The following is a 19,469-nucleotide window of genomic DNA, read 5'->3' as shown; positions in this document are numbered from 1 at the left end:
TAATGAAGGATCCTTTTCTTCAGAGAATGTATCTATCATTTTATTATTTTGAATGTCAGGTGGTATTCTGACAATTTTTGTGAAGCCCTGGGGTCTCCTCATGCTTCAGCCAACTCCCGGTTGTGCCATTCAGACACTATATGGTCTCCTCCTACTGATGCCACCTCCAGGCTCTGTCATTGTGATGACATTATGATTAGGTCCTTTGTACCCTCATGCCGGGGCCCGGGACACTAAAACTTTTGAGTTAAAAGTTCCATTTCAAAATCCTCAATTTCAATTTCAAAATCTTAGATTTCTATTTAAAATTCTTGTATTTCAATGGTCTCCTCATGCTTCAGCCACCTTCAGGCTGTACCATTCAAACAATACATGTGCTCCTTATGCTTTCCCCACCTCCAGACTGTGTCATTCAGCCAATATATTGTTTCCTGATGCTAATGGGACTGGGATATTAACTCCAAATATGTTCTGGTAGCACTAGCTAACATAAATGCTTAATTGAGATTTCATGCTTGATCTTTCAATGTAAGGGGTTATGAAACCCTCTGGTGTACTGCTGATGCCTGTGTCAGAACCTGCAGGATTACTAAGTTCTGACAGGTTCTTTGTTTATTTGGTTGCCGGGTTACACCCTGCTGTCTGGCTGGTCAGCTGACTGATTGAGCCCCTGTGGCCTAACTATTTAACCCAGTTGGCTCTCAGTCGGCACCTGTGAAACAGTCTTGTAACCTAAGTAGCTAGCGTGTGTACCCTGTATCTTTTGTATTACCCGGCATCCTTGACTTCTGTCTTCCTACTCGACTTCCCTCTGGTTATAGCGATTCTGTATTTCTGTCCTCTCCTGGCTTTAGCGCAGTTTGCTGACTCTGACTTTTGTGTGTGAGTGTGTTTAGTTTTATTTTTGTTAATTGCCTGTATCCTACAGGTCCCGGACTTCAACAGTTTCTTTGTATTTTATTGTGTTGACATTTACTCCCCTCACGTATTCAGGAAGGGACTGTCTTTGTGATTACGGACCTGTCAGTTAGGGCAGGTATGTAAGTAGGCAGGGATAGGGGAGCGGGAAAGATTAGAGTGCACTCCTTCCCTACCCCTATGTGACAGCCTGCTCCTGACTGCTCCTGTGTCTTTGAGGAATTACTTGGCTTACTGATGCTTCTGGGCTTGGGCCTTACATTTTTGGATGTTTAGCACGAGCTAAATACATGCTTAATAGAAATTTCAACATTGATCTTTCAATGTAAGGGGTTATGAAACTCTCTGGTGTACTGTTGAATCCTGCTCCTGACTGTTTGTTTAACCCCTTAAGGACGCAGGGTTTTTCAGTTTTTGCACTTTCGTTTTTTCCTCCTTACCTTTTAAATATCATAACCCTTTAAATTTTCCACCTAAAAATCCATATTATGGCTTATTTTTTGCGTCACCAATTCTACCTTGCAGTGACATTAGTCATTTTACAGAAAAATTCATGACGAAACGGGAAAAAAATCATTGTGCGACAAAATCGAATAAAAAAACGCCATTATGTAACTTTTGGGGGCTTCCGTTTCTACGAAGTGCATATTTCAGTAAAAATTACACATTATCATTATTCTGTAGGTCCATACGGTTAAAATGGTACCCTACTTATATAGGTTTCATTTTGTCGTACTTCTGGAAAAAATCCTAACTACATGCAGGAAAATGTATACGTTTAAAAATGTCCTCTTCTGATCCCTTCAACTTTTTTATTTTTCCACGTACAGGGCGGTATGAGGGCTCATTTTTTGCGCCGTGATCTGAAGTGTTTAACGGTACCATTAGAGATTTCAACATTCACCTTTTAATGTTAGGGGTTGTGAATCCCTCTTGTGTACTCATGCTGCTGCCTGCTTCTGTATGTGTCAAACAACTACATGGTTTAGTGATGCTGCTGAGCCTAGGACATTACTAATATATGTTTATGGTAGCACTAGCTACCATACATTTTCAATTTAAATTTCAATTATTATTATTATTAGAGATTGTGAGGCCCTATTGTCTCCTCATCTGCCACCAACTCCAGGCTGTGCCATTCAGACACTATATGGTCTCCTCATGCTCCAGCCAACTCCAGGCTGTGCCATTCTGGCAATATATGGTTTACTGATGCTGCTGGGACTGGGTCTGGGAATAAAAATTCAGTACTAGCTACCTAAAATCTATGGTTTAAATTTCAGAATTAATCTTGTAATCTGAAGGATTGTGAAGGCCTAGTGTCTACTCATGCTGCTGCCAACTCCTGGATGTGCCATTCAGACACTATATGGTCTCCTCATGCTGCCAACACCTCCACACCGTGTCATTCAGCCACTTTATGGTCTCCTCATGCTGCCAACTCCTCCACGCTGTCTCATTCAGCCACTATATGGTCTCCTCATGCTGCTAACACCTCCACGTTGTGTCATTCAGCCACTATATGGTCTCCTCATGTTGCCAACACCTCAACACTGTGTCATTCAGCCACTATATGGTCTCCTTATGCTGCCAACCACTCCACTCTGTATCATTCAGCCACTATATGGTCTGCTCATGCTTCAGCCTCATCCAAGCTGTGTCATCCAGCCACTATATGGTCTCCTCACGCGGCTCACACCTCCACGCTGTGTCATTCAGCCACTATATGGTCTCATCATGCTGCCAACATCTCCACGCTGTGTCATTAAGCCACTATATAGTCTCCTCATGCTGCCAAAACCTCCACGTTGTGTCATTCAGCAACTATATGGTCTCCTCATACTGATGCCACCTCCATGCTCTGTCATTGTGCCACTCGGCGGCAGTGATTCTAACAGCAATGCGGGTAATCTGCATGTTATTCTGAATAACAGTATTATTTCACTACCCCAGCACACTCCATATGCGTGTTAGAACACAGCAAAGTGTTCTACACCCCTATTGAGGCTCTCTGTAGGCCAGAAATTGTTGTTTTTAATATAGATTCGCCGCAAATAAATTTGAAGCGAAACAAATTTTTTCGAAAAATTCGGCTCAAATTTTTTAAAAGTTCGCTCATCTCTAGTTATGATGTCAGCAGAGAACACAATGTTCCAAAAAGAAAAGAATTTCCTCTAAATAAGTACTGGAAGCATTAAGATTTTTTAATAGAAGTAAATTACAAATCTGTTTAACTTTCTGGCATCAGTTGAGTACCCCTTTAAAATGTCACCACACTTGGATCATTTTTGTTTCATTTTATAGTTGAAAAATTGAAAACTTGAAAAATAAAATACATTTTTTTATTGCTATGTACTGACCCCCACTTTGGTATAGTTCAGACCTTTTAATAACTTTTTATTCCTTTTTTTTCTGGGATGTGATATGACCAAAAATTAGCAATTTTGGTGTTGGGAATTTCACATTTATGCCACTGACCATGCAGGATCATAAATGTAATAATTTTATAAATTGGGCAATTATGCACACGGCGATACCAGATATGCCTTTTTATTTATTTATTTTTACAGCGTTTTATTTAAAAAAAATGGGAAAAAGGGTGGTGATTTGGATTTTTTTAGGGGAAGGATATATATATATATATATATATATATATATATATATATATATAGGGAAGAAAGGATGACCATTCTCAAGCTGTTGTGAGAACACCGAAACGTCGCTTCTGTTTGCTTTTGGAATAAAGCCACTTTTTTCATTTTTCACTACTATTGAGTGCTGTGGTCATCCTTTCTTCCCTGCATGAATTGGACCCAAGACCAGGGTCCCCAGACCGCTTGCACCATACCTATCCTCTCGGAAGTGCTGCTTATCGCTTTAACCTCTCTCTCTCTCTCTCTCTCTCTCTCTCTCTCTCTCTCTCTCTCTCTCTCTCTATATATATATATATATTAAAACATTTATACATTTATGGTGCAGCTGACAGGAAGAAGCGACATTTGACTCAAAACTAGTCTCAGTGGTATGCCCCACGCTCAGGAGAGGGATGTTTCTTTGCTCCCTGCTCCATGGATTGCTACCATCTTTGTTGACTGACCATCCACGGCAACATACCGAGGTCCGCTGCCTGCCAAACGAGTGAGTGCAGCATACACCTTTCTTTCTCTTCATTGTGATTTATATTAGACAAGCTGAGTACCCCTTGTTGCCCAGTTTTTCCTTCCTAATCCTTGTTGGGGAGGAAAAGCAACAAAGGTGGAAGCTATTGACTTCATATCCCATCCTCGTATATTGTTGTCATATCCCAACCCCATATCCCGTCCTCATATCTCAACCTCATATCCCGACCTCATATCCCATCCTTATATCCCATCCTCATTTCTCAACCTCATATCCCATCCTCCTTTCTCGACCTCATATCCCGTGCTCATATCCTGACCTCATCTCACGTCCTCCCATCGCGTCCTCCTGTCCCATCCTCATATCCTGTCCTCATATCCCGTCCTCATATGCTGTCCTCATATCCCCCCTTATGTCACATACTCATATCCTGTCCTCAGAAGGGACTGATTTGTGATAAAGATATTGTAAGCTGAAAATAAAAGGGGACATGTCTTTGTGGAAAAGGGTTTGATTTGCAAGCCAGACCGATGCACAAAAAGGGTAGAGAATAAACGGTAGGGCTTAAACAGTTGGCGTGTATTTGTGAGATGGGGTGCGGCTTGCAAGCCGGATTGACACATTCATCAGGAGATGCAGAGCTTGTGGACTAAGGTACTTGAAGTCCCATATACTTGCATGGGACTTGAAACAAAAACCCTTATTTTATATAAGGGTGTAGGTAAGGGTTAATTTAACTATCATATATTTTTACTTGACATATAAGTAACATGTGACTAAGTATTATTGAAATATGTCTAGCAGTTTGGAAGTTATGCAGTAACATATATTTCCCATAGACTTGTGTAGACTCAAATATAAAAAAAAGGAACAGAGAAAAGCGCAACAATGTGCCGTTATTCTGGTGGTGGTATTTGGATGTAGCTGTGAGTGTAGGTATGCTCACCTTCTCGTGTTGCGCTCGGGGCACAACACCGCACGTAGTTTGAATCCCTAGTATACAATGGTCATATGGTTCCGGAAGGGCTGCTCGCACTCTGCTGCCTATCCTGACCTCCTATCCCGGTCCTCCTATCCCGACCTCCTATGCCGACCTCCTATCCCGGTCCTCCTATCCCGACCTCCTATCTCAACCTCCTATCCTGACCTCCGATCTTGACCTCCTCTCTCGACCTCCTATCACGACCTCCTATCACGTCCTCCTATCCCGTCCTCCTATCCCGTCCTTCTATCCCGTCCTCCTATCCCGCCCTTCTATCCTGTCCTACTATCCAGTCCATCCGTCCTAACCTCCTATCCCGTCCTCCTATCCCGACCTCCTATCCTGACCTCCTATCCCGTCCTCATATCCCATCCTTTATGTCGACCTCTTATCCTGACCTCCTATCCTGACCTCCTATCCCGACCTCCTATCCCGACCTACTATCCTGTCCTACTATCCAGTCCATCAATCCCAACCTCCTATCCCGTCCTCCTATCCCGACCTCCTATCCTGACCTCCTATCCCGTCCTCATATCCCATCCTTTATGTCGACCTCTTATCCTGACCTCCTATCCTGACCTCCTATCCCGACCTCCTATCCTGACCTCCTATCCCGTCCTCATATGCTGTCCTCCTCTCTTGACCTCTTATCCTGACCTCCTATCCCGACCTCCTATCCTGTCCTCCTATAACGTCCTCCAATCCCGACCTCCTATCTCGACCTCCTATCCCGACCTCCTATCCCGACCTCCTATCCTGTCCTCCTATAACGTCCTCCAATCCTGGCCTCCTATCTCGACCTCCTATCCCGACCTCCTATCCCGACCTCCTATCCTGTCCTACTATCCAGTCCATCAATCCAAACCTCCTATCCCGTCCTCCTATCCCGACCTCCTATCCTGACCTCATATCCCGTCCTCATATCCCATCCTTTATGTCAACCTCTTATCCTGACCTCCTAGCCTGACCTCCTATCCCGACCTCCTATCCCGTCCTCCTATCTCGGCCTCCTATCTCAACCTCCTATCCCATCCTCCTATCTCGTCCTCCTATCTCGACCTTCTATCTCGACCTCCTATTAAAACCTCCTATCCCGACCTCCTATCCTGTCCTCCTATCTCGACCTCCTATCTCGTCCTCCTATCTTGACCTCCTATCTCGACCTCCTATCCTGTCCTCCTATCCAGTCCATCTATCCCGACCTCCTATCTCTGCCTCCTATCCTGACCTCCTATTCTGTCCTCCTATCCCATCCTCCTATGCCATCCTCATATCCTGTCCTCCTATCTCAACCTCCTATCCCAACCTCCAATCTCGTCCTCCTATCACAACCTCCTATCCCATCCACCTATCCCGGCCTCCTATCCTGACCTCATATCCCGTCCTCATATCCCGACCTCCTATCCCGACCTGCTATGTTGACCTCCTATCCCGACCCGTAATATGTGTACCAGGTATTGAAATATCGCCGGCCCTACTGAAGTAATTTGGGAACATGCATTTCCCATTGATTTGCATGGGACTTTAAATAAAAACCCCAACCCTCACAAATGGGGGGTCGTTAAGGGTTAAATTAACTATCCTATATTTTAAGTGGAAATATAAGTAACATGTGACCAAGTATTATCGAAAAATCTCTAGTCGTTTGGAAGTTTTGCAGTAACATATATTTCCCATGGACTTGTATGGGACTTTAAACAGAAACACCGCCCCTGGCAAATGGGGATCAGTAACGGTTAAATCACCTATCCTATGTTTGTTGTTGAAATATAAGTAACATGTGTGCCAAGTTTCATGTTAATATCTTTAGCCGTTTGGATGTGATGCTGGAACATACACACATACACACACACATTGAGTTTTATATATATATATATATATATATATATATATATATATATATATATATATATATATAGACTAGCTGAGTACCCGGCGTTGCCCGGTTTTTCCTTCCTCATCCTTGTTGGGGAGGAAAATCAACAGAGGAGGAAGCTTTTGACTTCATATCCCATCCCCATATATTGTTGTCATATCCCAACCCCATATCCCGTCCTCATTCCCCGACCTCCTCTCCCGACCTCCTATCCAGTCCTCCTATCCCGTCCTCCTATCCAGTCCTCCTATCCCGTCCTCCTATCTCGACCTCCTATCCTGCCCTCTTATCCCGTCCTCTTATACCGTCCTCCTATCTCCACCTCATAGCTTGGCCTACTATCCCCTCCTCCTATCCCGACCTCCTATCTCCACCTCATATCCTGACTTCCTATCCCGACCTCCTATCCTGTCCTCATATCCCGACCTCCTATCCCAAAATCCTATCCCGTCCTATCTCGACTTCCTATGCCGTCCTCATATCCTGTCCTCATATCCCGACCTCCTAATTCGACCTCCTATCCCGACCTCCTATCCCGTCCTCCTATCCCGTCCTCCTATCCCATCCTTATATCTCGACCTCCTATCCCATCCTCCTATCCCGTCCTCCTATCCCGTCCTCCTATCCTGTCCTCCTATCCTGTCCTCCTATCCCATCCTCATATCCTGACCTACTTACTCGACCTCCTATCCCACCCTACTATCCCGACCTCCTATCCCGTTCTCCTATCCCGTCCTCCTATCTCTACCTCCTATCCCGTCCTCCTATCCCGACCGCCTATCTCAACCTCCTATCCCGTCCACATATCCCGACCCGTAATATGTGCACCAGGTAGTGAAATATCTCCAGCTGTACAGAAGTTATGTGAGAACATACATTTCCCATTGATTTTCATGGGACTTTAAACAAAAACCCCGACCCTCGCAAATGGGGGTAGTTAAGGGTTAAATTAACTATCCTATATTTTAAGTGGATATATAAGTAACATGTGACCAAGTATTATCAAAATATCTCCAGCCGTTTGGAAGTTATGCAGTAACCTATATTTCCCATAGAGTTGTATGGGACATTAAACATAAACCCGCCCCTGGCAAATGGGGGTGAGTAAGGGTTAAGTTACCTATCCTATATTTGTTGTTGACATATAAGTAACATGTGTGCCAAGTTTCATGTTAATATCTTTAGCCGTTTGGACGTTTTTGTGGAACATACATACATACATACAAACACACACATTGAGTTTTATATATACAAACTAGCTGAGTACCCGGCGTTGCCCTGTTTTTCCTTCCTAATCCTGGCTGGGGAAGAGAAAAAACAAAGGAGGAAGCTTTTGACTTCATATCCAGTCCTCATATATTGTTGCCATATCTCGACCTCCTATCCTGACCTCCTATCCCGACTTCCTATCTCGTCCTCCTATCTCGACCTCCTATCTCGTCCTCCTATCTCGACCTCCTATCCTGACCTCCTATCCCGACCTCCTATCCCGTCCTCCTATCTCGTCCTCCTATCCCGTCCTCCTATCCCGACCTCCTATCCCAACCTCCTATCCCGACCTCCTATCCCGACCTCCTATCCCGACCTCCTATCCCGACCTCCTATCCCGTCCTCCTATCCCGTCCTCCTATACCGTCCTCCTATACCGTCCTCCTATCCCTTCTTCATATCCTGTCCTCATATCCCGTCCTCCTATCTCGACCTCCTATCCCGACGTCCTATCCTGACCTCCTATCCCTTCCTCACATCTCGTCCTCCTATCCCGTCCTCCTATCTTGACCTCCTATCCCAACCTCCTATCTCTACCTCCTATCCCAACCTCCTATCCTGTCCTCATATCTCGACCTCCTATCTCGACCTTCTATCCCGTCCTCCTATCTCGACCTCCTATTCCATCCTCATATCTCAACCTCCTATCCCGAAATCCTATCCCGTCCTCCTATTCCGTCCTCATATCCCGTTCTCCTATCTCGAACTCCCATCCCGACCTCCTATCCTGACCCGTAATATGTGTACCAGGTATTGAAATATCTCCAGCCGTACGGAAGTTATGTGGGAACATACATTTCCCATTGATTTGCATGAGACTTTAAACAAAAACCCCGACCCTCACAAATTAAATTAAATTAACTATCCTATATTTTTAGTGGACGTATAAGTAACATGTGACCAAGTATTATCGAAATATCTCCTGCCGTTTGGAAGTTATGCAGTAACATATATTTCCCATTGATTTGTATGGGACTTTAAACATAAACCCGCCCCTGGCAAATGGGGGTGAGTAAGGGTTAAATCACCTATCCTATGTTTGTTGAAGACATATAAGTAATATGTGTGCCAAATTTCATGTTAATATCTTTAGCCGTTTGGACGTGATGCTGGAAGATACACACACACATTGAGTTTTATACATATAGATATACTAGCTGAGTACCCGGTGTTGCCCAGTTTTTCCTTTGTAATCCTTGTTGGGGAGGAAAATAAACAGAGGAGGAAGCTTTTTACTTCATATCCAGTCCTCATATATTGTTGTCATATCCCAACCCCACATCCCGACCTCCTATCACGTCCTCTTATCTCGACCTCCTGTCCCGACCTCCTATACCATCCTCCTATCCTGTCCTCCTATCCCCTCCTCCTATCCCGACCTCCTATCCCGACCTCCTATCCCGACCTCCTATCACGTCCTCCTGTCTCGACCTCCTGTCCCGACCTCCTATCCCGACCACCTATCCCGACCGCCTATCCCGACCTCCTATCCCGAACCGTAATATGTGTACCAGGTATTGAAATAGCTCCAGCCGTACAGAAATTATATGGGAACATACATTTCCCATTGATTTGCATGAGACTTTAAACAAAAACCCTGACCCTCACAAATGGGGGTAGTTAAGGGTTAAATTAACTATCCTATATTTTAAGTGGACATATAAGTAACATGTGACCAAGTATTATCGAAATATCTCCAGCCGTTTGGAAGTTATGCAGTAACATATATTTCCCATAGACTTGTATGGGACTTTATATATAAACCCCGCCCCTGGCGAATGGGGGTGAATAAGGGTTAAATTACCTATTCTATGTTTGTTGTTGGCATATAAGTAACATGTGTGCCAAGTTTCATGTTAATATCTTTAGCCGTTTGAAAGTTTTTGTGGAACATATACACATACATACACACACACGTTGAGTTTTATATATATAGATATAGATGGCTTACATCGATTGTTTATTCCATTACACTTATCCATGTACACTCGATTGCTAAGGGTTGCCTAAGTCAGTATTCAACAATGATCGATCATTGGAAGCCCAAGGAGCACATGTAAGGCCCTGGGCTTCACCAGCTTCATGGGGGTGCTGATGGGTCACCTAGACACCAGGGTTTTCCAGCATTTAATGGTAAAATCCAGTGATTGCAACTAATTACCGCATTTAACTATTTAAATGAGGGACATCCGGACATTCATCCGATGTCTGTCATTATTGACAGATGTCAGCTGCTGATAGCAGCGGCTCACGGACCCTCGTTATATTCTCCTTAACCGGCCCATGATGTAGCGGTACGTCAAGGAAGGGAAAAGGGTTAAAAGAGCAGGGCAAGTTCCAGTGGCTTAATGTCTTCTGAATGACAATTACAAAATAAAATACTGTCTAAGTTTGTGAAATGACTTCCACTGTTTTTAGAGGATCCTTAGCCTCTTCTAACATGTATATTTTAATAAATATTTGTATTTATCATAAAAGACAAACTCTGTAACATATTTGCTTATAACTCTGTGATCTACTGTTCCTCTGTTATTCTTGCTAGAACCCTGTTATTAAAATGGCCATCTAGATGCCACCATGTATTTACTAAAACAGACAAGTCAGGATAGGCCATAGGACCTTTTTGATCAATATCGGTCAGTAAATTTTTTTTACCTGTGCAATGCGGTGGTGTTGAATATTGATTACACGAGACATAGCCATCTGAATGCTTCCAAAAACAGCCACTACTTCCAGCTTCTTGTCATCAAAGGAAGGTGCCCCAAAATTCTGCAACAAAAAATATGACAACTTGAAATAATAAAATATAAACTTTGTTTATTATCATTTATCCTTAACCCCTTAAGGACACAGACAATTTTAGTTTTGCATTTTCATTTTTCTCGCTTTCCAAGAGCCATATATTTTTTAATTTTTTCATCCACAGACCCATACAAGGGCTAATTTTTTGTGCAACCAAGTGTACTTTGTAATGACACCTTAAATTTTACCATAAAATGTACCTCAAAACCCCCAAAAATATTATTTATGTGGGAAAATTCATTAGAAAATTGCAATAGATTTTTGGAGGGTTTAGTTTTTACCTTGTACACTTAAAAATTGTAAAAATGTTAAGTTTTATTCATTCTGTGGGTCAATACTATTAAACTGATGTTTACGTGCTTTTCTATTATTGTACTGCTTTTAAAAAAAACTCAACATTTTTAAACAAAATAAATTAAAATCACTCTATTCTGACTCCTACTGTATAACTTTCTCATTTTTACGTATTTGGGGCTGTATGAGGGCTAATTTTTTGTGTAGTTTTTATTGGTACCATGTTTGCATATACGTGGCTTCGTGATCACTTATTTAGTTTTTTCTGGAATTTTTTTTTTTTCCTCACATTTATGCCTTTCACCATACGGGACCATTAACATATTGACACTTTATTTTAATAGTTCAGACATTTACGTACATGGTGATACCAAATATGTTGATTTATTTTATTTTTTTACATTCAAATTTTGTTTGGAAAAATTGAAACAGGGGAATTAAAATTTTAATTAGGGGAGGGGCATATTCACATTTATTAAAACTTTTTTTTTTTATACGTTTTAGTCACCACAGGGGACTATTTATTTCAATCGTTAGATTTCTGGTACTGATCAGTGCTATGCAGACCAAAGACAAATAACGCAGCAGCCATCTGGAGCAGGTGAGAGAAGCTCTTAACACATTGGACACCTGGGATTGAATCGAAGGTGGTCCAATTGGATCGCTGATGTTGCCCATTATCCATGAGGTCTTAGCTGCTGATAACAGCAGCTGGCCAGTTCCAATCACTGTGTCAGGCGACGTGGTGATAGCGCAACCGCGTGGCGTATATCACGTGTCCTCTAGGGGTCAAAGAGGATTTTAAGACATATAACACTGATAGCCCATTCTAAGGATAGACCATTAATGTTTGATCAGAGGGGTGCGAACAGGTTGCACACCCAACAATCAGCTGTTCAGGAGAACTGCAACTCCATATACACAATGAATGGATCCAGAAGCAGTTGGTTTTAATTGTGTAGTGGTGGCGATGGGTTACTGCAGCTCAGCTCCTATTCAGTTTTAAGGGGTATTCCAGGAAAAAACTTTTTTTTATATATCAACTGGCTCCAGAAAGTTAAACAGATTTGTAAATTACTGCTATTAAAAAATCTTAATCCTTTTAGTACTTATGAGCTTCTGAAGTTAAGGTTGTTCTTTTCTGTCTAAATCCTCTCTGATGACACCTGTCTCAGGAAACACTCAGTTCATAAGCAAATCCCCATAGAAAACCTCTTCTAAACTGGACGTTTCCTGAGACAGGTGTTATCAGAGAGGATTTAGACAGAAAAGAACAACCTTAACTTCAGAAGCTCATAAGTACTGAAAGGATTAAGATTTTTTAATAGAAGTAATTAACAAATCTGTTTAACTTTCTGGAGCCAGTTGATATATATAAAAAAGTTTTTTCCTGGAATACCTTTTTAAAGGATAGTTTTGCTGCAGTAACCCAGTGCCACCACTGCACAATGAATGGGACCAATTGTTCCCAGCCCTATTCATTGTGTATATGCCAAAGGCATGGCTCTAGCAAACAGCTGATTAGTGGAGTTTCTGACACCCCTTTCCTGTAATTTTGCTGCATTCATTATCCTTTTACTTTGATATCACTGAGATACTTAAAGGGGTACTCCTGCGCTAAGACATCTTATCCCCTATCCAAAGGATAGGGGATAAGATGCCTGATCACGGGGGTCCTGCCGCTGGGGACCACCGTGATCTTGCACACAGCACCCCGTTAGAATCAGTCCCTGGAGTACGTTCGCTCCGGGTCTGATTACTGGCGATCACGGGGGCCGGAGCATTGTGACGTCACTGCCCCGCCCCCGTGTGACATCATGCTCCGCCCCCTGAATGGGGTGCGGCCATGATGTCACAATGCTCCGGCCCCTGTGATCGCCAGTAATCAGACCCGGAGCGAACGTGCTCCGGAGACTGATTCTAACGGGGTGCTGCGTGCAAGATCATGGGGGTCCCCAGCGGGATTAGATCTTAGCACCGGAGTACCCCTTTAAAGGGGTACTCCCGTGGTAAAATATTTTTTTCAAATCAACTGGTGCTAGAAAGTTGAACAGATTTGTCTTAATCCTTCTAGTAATTTTCCGCTGCTGTATGCTACAAAGGAATTTTTGTAGTTTTTTTTAGTCTGACCACAGTGCTCTTTACTGACACTTCTGTCTGTGTCAGGAAATGTCCAGACCAGGAGAGGTTTGCTATGGGGATTTGCTACTCTGGACAGTTCCTGACATGGATAGAGGTGTCAGCAGAGAGCACTGTGGTAAGACAGAAAATAACTTCACAACGTCCTCTGGAGCAAACAGCAGCTGATAAGTACTGGAAGGATTAAAGAGTACCTGTCACCAAATAAAATTTTCTAAACTAACTCAGTCTATGTTCCCTCTATCTACTCCTAACACCCCTCCCACCATTAAAAAAAAACTTCAGAGCTTTAAAAAGTCCCCACAGGAGAAAGTGGGCTTTTCCCAGTAGACATGACATCACTGAAGCCTGCTGGGGGACCACTTCCGCCCTCACATTGTTGCAGTGCTGTGATGAATAGAAGACCTCAGGCTCTGTGCAGCTTTCAGTGAGGCTTTGTGTAGCTTTCAGTCTGTGCAGCCTCAGTCTGTGCATCTTTCAGTAAGGCTTTATGCAGCTTTCAGTGAGGCTCTCTACAGCTGTCAATCAAGCTCAGTGCGGTCAGAAGCACTTCCTGAGTTTGGTATCCTGCCAGGCCGGGAGGAGTCCAAACTCACTGTATTAATTGCAGAAGGGAACCGAAGAGAGCCACATAGTGGCCATTTTTTTCTATTACATTTTAAATATATTTATGTTTTTAATTTTAAAAGTAAATGGGAAAGTTGCTAATTACACAAGGAACACTATATTAAAATGTGGTGACACGTACTCTAGATTTTTGTTAATAGAAGTCATTTACAAATCTGTTTAACTTTCTAGCAGTTGAATTGGAAAAAAAAAAATGTCATCATCTGATCCGACCAGAAATCATCATGTAACTGTAGTGGTGCTCAGCTTAACAATAGTGTAGTACTTCAAAAACTGATTTTCAAGAGGCAAGTGGCACTCACCACTGGGTTAAATTACATACAGTGCAACATAGAACCCCAGCGGGTAAGGTATCACATATACAGGCAATACAATTTTTTTAAAAAAGATTTAAAAAAAAAATTGTTTTCCACCATAGTACCCCTTTAACCCCTTAAGGACCCTTGACGTACGCGTACGTCATGACACCCTGGTACTTAAAGACCCATGACGTACGCGTACGTCATGGAGAATTCCGGTCCCTGCCAGGCGGGGATCGGAAAAAGGATGCCTGCTGAAATCATTCAGCAGGCATCCCATGCAAACGCCCAGGGGGGTCATTAGACCCCCCCATGTCGGCGATCGCGGCAAATCGCAAGTGAAGTCACACTTGCGATTTGCGCGATTCCGGGTCATTACGGGTCTATGGTGACCCGGTGACCCGGAATATAAGGGGGATCGCGGTTGTCCAAGACATCCACGATCCCACTGAAGAGATAGGAGTGAGGTGGCAGGGGTGACACCCCTCCTATCCCTGCTATTGGTGGTCTAGACGCGACCACCAACAGCAGATCAGGGGCGGGGGGGTTTACTTTAGTTTTCCCCGTCCTGCCCACCCATACGACGGGGACCGGCGCCAAAGATCCACTTACCGATCTGGGCGGGCGTCGGAGGCAGCGGGCGACGGAGATCGGCGGGCGATGACGTGCGGCTTGATCCGATGGAAGCCGGTGAGTTGCCTAGCAACATCTGGAGGGTACAGTTTGAGACCATTATACAGTGGTCTCTAACTGTAGCCCTCCAGATGTTGCAAAACTACAACTCCCAGCATGCCCAGACAGCTGTTTGGGCATGCTCGAATACAGGGACGTGCACAGACATTTTGAAGGGCAGGGGCTCAAGTAAAAAAAGAGGGCACTTTTCATAATTTAAAAAACGTCTGCCAGACTTAACCCCTTAAGGACGCAGACCATTTTCAGCTCTAGGACGCAGCCCTTTATTGCACATCTGACCACTGTCACTTTAAACATTAATAACTCTGGAATGCTTTTACTTATCAATCTGATTCCGAGATTGTTTTTTCATGACATATTCTAATTTAACATAGTGGTACATTTTTGTGGTAACTTGCATCCTTTCTTGGTGAAAAATCCCCAAATTTGATGAAAAAATTGAAAATTTTGCATTTTTCTAACTTTGAAGCTCTCTGCTTGTAAGGAAAATGGATATTCCAAATAATTTTTTTTTTGGATTCACATATACAATATGTCTACTTTATGATTGCATCATAAAATTGACGTGTTTTTACTTTTGGAAGACATCAGAGGGCTTCAAAGTTCAGCAGCTATTTTACAATTTTTCACAAAATTTTCAAACTCGCTATTTTTCATGGACCAGTTCAGGTTTGAAGTGGATTTGAAGGGTCTTCATATTAGAAATACCCCATAAATTACCCCATTATAAAAACTGCACCCCCCAAAGTATTCAAAACGACATTCAGTAAGTGTTTTAACCCTTTAGGTGTTTCACAGGAAAAGCAGCAAAGTGAAGGAGAAAATTCAAAATCTTAATTTTTTACACTTGTTCTTGTAGACCCAATTTTTGCATTTTTACAAGGGGTAAAAGGATAAAATTTATACTTGAATTTGTATCCCAATTTCTCTCGAGTAAGCACATACCTCATATGTCTATGTAAATTGTTCGGCGGGCGCAGTAGAGTGCTCAGAAGCGAAGGAGCGACAAGGGGATTTTGGAGAGTACGTTTTTCTGAAATGGTTTTTGGGGGGCATGTTGCATTTAGGAAGCCCCTATGGTGCCAAAAAAGCAACAAAAAAAAAACTAAACACATGGCATACCATTTTGGAAACTTGACCCCTTGAGGAACGTAACAAGGAATTAAGTGAGCCTTAATATCCCACAGGTGTTTCACGACTTTTGCATATGTAAAAAAAAAATTATTTTTTTTCACTAAAATGTGTTTCCCCCCAAATTTCAAATTTTTGCAAGAGTTAATAGCAGAAAATACCCCCCAAAATGTGTAACCCCATCTCTTCTGAGTATGGAGGTACCCCATAAGTTGACCTGAAGTACACTACGGGCGAACTACACTGCTCAGAAGAGAAGGAGTCATATTTGGCTTTTTGAGAGCAAATTTTGCTCGGGGGGCATGTCGCATTTAGGAAACCCCTATGGTGCCAGGACAGCAAAAAAAAAACACATTGAATACCATTTTGGAAACTAGACCCCTTGAGGAATGTAACAAGGGATAAAGTGAACCTTAATACCCCACAGGTGTTTCACGACTTTTGCATATGTAAAAAAAAAATATATATTTTTTTTTACCAAGAATGCTTGGTTTAGCAAAAATTTTAAATTTTTAAAAAAGGTAATAGCAGAAAATACCCCCCAAAATTTGAAGCCCAATTCTCCCGATTCAGAAAACACCCCATATGGAGATGAAAAGTGCTCTGCTGGCGCACTACAGGTCTCAGAAGAGAAGGAGTCACATTTGGCTTCTTGGAAGCAAATTTTGCTCTGGGGGCATGCCACATTTAGGAAGCCCCTATGGTGCCAGGACAGCAAAAAAAAAAAAACCACATGGCATACAATTTTGGAAACTAAACCCCTTGGGGAACGTAACAAGGGGTAAAATGAACCTTAATACCCCACAGGTGTTTCACGACTTTTGCATATGTAAAAAAAAAAAAATTTTTGCACTAAAATGCTTGTTTTCCCCCAAATTTTACATTTTTACAGGGATAATAGCAGAAAATACCCCCCAAAATTTGTAACCCCATCTCTTATGAGTATGGAAATGCCCCATAAGTGGACAGGAAGTGCACTGGGGGCGAACTACAATGCTCAGAAGAGAAGGAGCATCATTGAGCTTTTGGAGAGAGAATTTGGCCATTTGCATTTACAAAGCCCCCCGTGGTGCCAGAACAGTGGACCCCCCACATGTGACCCCATTTTTAAAACTACACCCCTCATGGAAGGTAATAAGGGGTGCAGTGAGAATTTACACCCCACTGACATTTGACGGATCTTTGGAACAGTGGGCTGTGCAAATAAAAAAATGTATTTTTCATTTTCACAGACCCCTGTTTCAAAGATCTGTCAGACACCTGTGGGGTGTAAATGCTCACTATACCCCTTGTTACATTCCGTGAGGGGTGTAGTTTCCAAAATGGGGTCACATGTGGGTATTTATTGTTTTGCACTTATGTCAGAACCGCTGTAAAATCAGCCACCTCTGTGCAAATCACCAATTAAGACCTCAAATGTACATGGTGCACTCTCCCTTCTGAGCCTTCTTGTTCGCCCGCAGAGCACTTTGCGCCCACATATGGGGTATCTCCGTACTCGGGAGAAATTGCGTTACAAATTTTGGGGGCTTTTTTTCTTTTACCGCTTGTGAAATTTAAAAGTATGGGGCAACATTTTGTTAGTGTACAAAAATGTTTTTTTTTACACTAACATGCTGGTGTAGACCCCAACTTTACCTTTTCATAAGGGGTAAAAGGAGAAAAAGCCCCCCAAAATTTGTTAGGCAATTTCTCCCGAGTACGACGATACCCCATATGTGGCCCTAAACTGTTGCCTTGAAATACGACTGGGCTCCAAAGTGAGAGCGCCATGTGCATTTGAGGCCTAAATTAGGGATTTGCATAGGGGTGGACATAGGGGTATTCTAAGCCAGTGATTCCCAAACAGGGTGCCTCCAGCTGTTGCAAAACTCCCAGCATGCTTGGACAGTCAATGGCTGTCCGAAAATGCTGGGAGTTTTTGTTTTGCAACAGCTGGAGGCTTCATTTTGGAAACACTGCCGTAGGATACGTTTTTCATTTTTATTGGGGGGGGGGGGGGCAGTGTATGTGTGTATATGTAGAGTTTTACTCTTTATTTTGTGTTAGTGTAGCGTAGTGTACTGTTTTTAGGCTACATTCACACTGGCAGCGGATTACACTGAGTCTCCCGCTAGGAGTTTGAGCTGCGGCGAAAAATTTGCCGCAGCTCAAGCTTGAAGTGGGGAACTTACTGTAATCCGCCGCCAGTGTGAATGTAACCTATGCATTCAGATGGGAGGGGGGGGGGGGGCAAAACTACACCTCCCAGCATGCACTGACAGAACATGCATGCTGGGAGTTGTAGTTTTGCAACTGCTGGAGGCACACTGGTTGGAAAATACTGAGTTAGGTAATAGAAACTATTACCTAACTCGGTATTTCCCAAACAGTGTGCCTCCAGCTGTTGCAGAACTACAACTCTCAGCATGTACTAATTGCCAAAGGGAATGCTGGGAGATGTAGTTATGCAACAGCTGGAGGCACGCAAGTACAACTCCCAGCATGCCGAGACAGCCTTTTGCTGTTCCTGAATGCTGGGAGTTCTAGTTTTGCAAGATTTAGAGGGGTTCAGGCTGGAGATCACTGACAGTGGTCCCTAAACTGTAGCCCTCCAGATGTTGCAAAACTACAAATCCCAGCATGCTAAGACAGCAAACTGCTCTCTGGGCATGCTGGGAGTTTTAGTTTTGTAACATCTGGAGGGCTACAGTTTAGAGACCACTGTCAGTGATCTCTAGCCTGAACCCCATCTTGCAAAACTACAAATCCCAGCATGCCAACACAGCAAACATCTGTCAAGGCATGGTGGGAGTTGTAGTTTTGCAACATCTGGAGGGCCACAGTTTAGAGACCACTCTTAAAACTGTCGCCCTGGAGATGTTGCTAGGCAACAGACTCCCGGACACGCCGCCGCCATACTCACCTCCATCGCCACCATGATCACAGCAGCCGCCGTCATCTGGAGCTCCGCCGCCGGGTAAGTGACCGCTGCTGCCGCTACTACACGGTTCCCCCCGCTGTGCCCGGACACCGATGGGTGGATATAGCGAGGGGAACAGAACTTTAACCCCCCCGCCCCCAGTCTGCTATTAGTCGGTCGCTCCGCGATCAATAGCAGGGATAGGAGGGGTTGGCACCCCTGCCACCTCACTCCTATCTCTTCACGGGGATAGAGGGTGTCTTGGACACCCCCGATCCCCCTTATTTTATCGCGGCGCCGCTGTTAGTGGGCACGGGGAGAGCGCTCCTCCTGCAAACACCATAGATGCCGTGATCAGAGCTGATCACGGCATCTATGGGGTTAATGCTGCCGGGACCGGCGCGATCGCGGCCCCGG

General features: G+C 43.5%; 1 protein-coding gene across 10 annotated transcripts in view; it reads right to left on the bottom strand.

Moving 5' to 3' along the window:
- Positions 1-19,469, bottom strand: part of LOC130290823 (diacylglycerol kinase eta-like) — a 1,161,394-nt gene that overhangs the window by 186,454 nt on the left and 955,471 nt on the right. For all 10 annotated transcript variants that reach the window (XR_008847710.1, XM_056538928.1, XM_056538925.1 and 7 more), the window contains one exon: positions 10,821-10,934. Coding sequence is in view for 9 of the 10 variants with exons in the window: in XM_056538928.1 (XP_056394903.1) it covers positions 10,821-10,934 (114 nt within the window). In the remaining variant the exon portion in view is untranslated. The remainder of the gene's footprint in view (positions 1-10,820; positions 10,935-19,469) is intronic.

Source organism: Hyla sarda, chromosome 9, assembly GCF_029499605.1.
Source record: "Hyla sarda isolate aHylSar1 chromosome 9, aHylSar1.hap1, whole genome shotgun sequence".
Taxonomy (NCBI): Eukaryota; Metazoa; Chordata; class Amphibia; order Anura; family Hylidae; genus Hyla; species Hyla sarda.
Note: the sequence above shows the minus strand (reverse complement) of the source record. Positions and strands in the feature narration are given on the sequence as shown.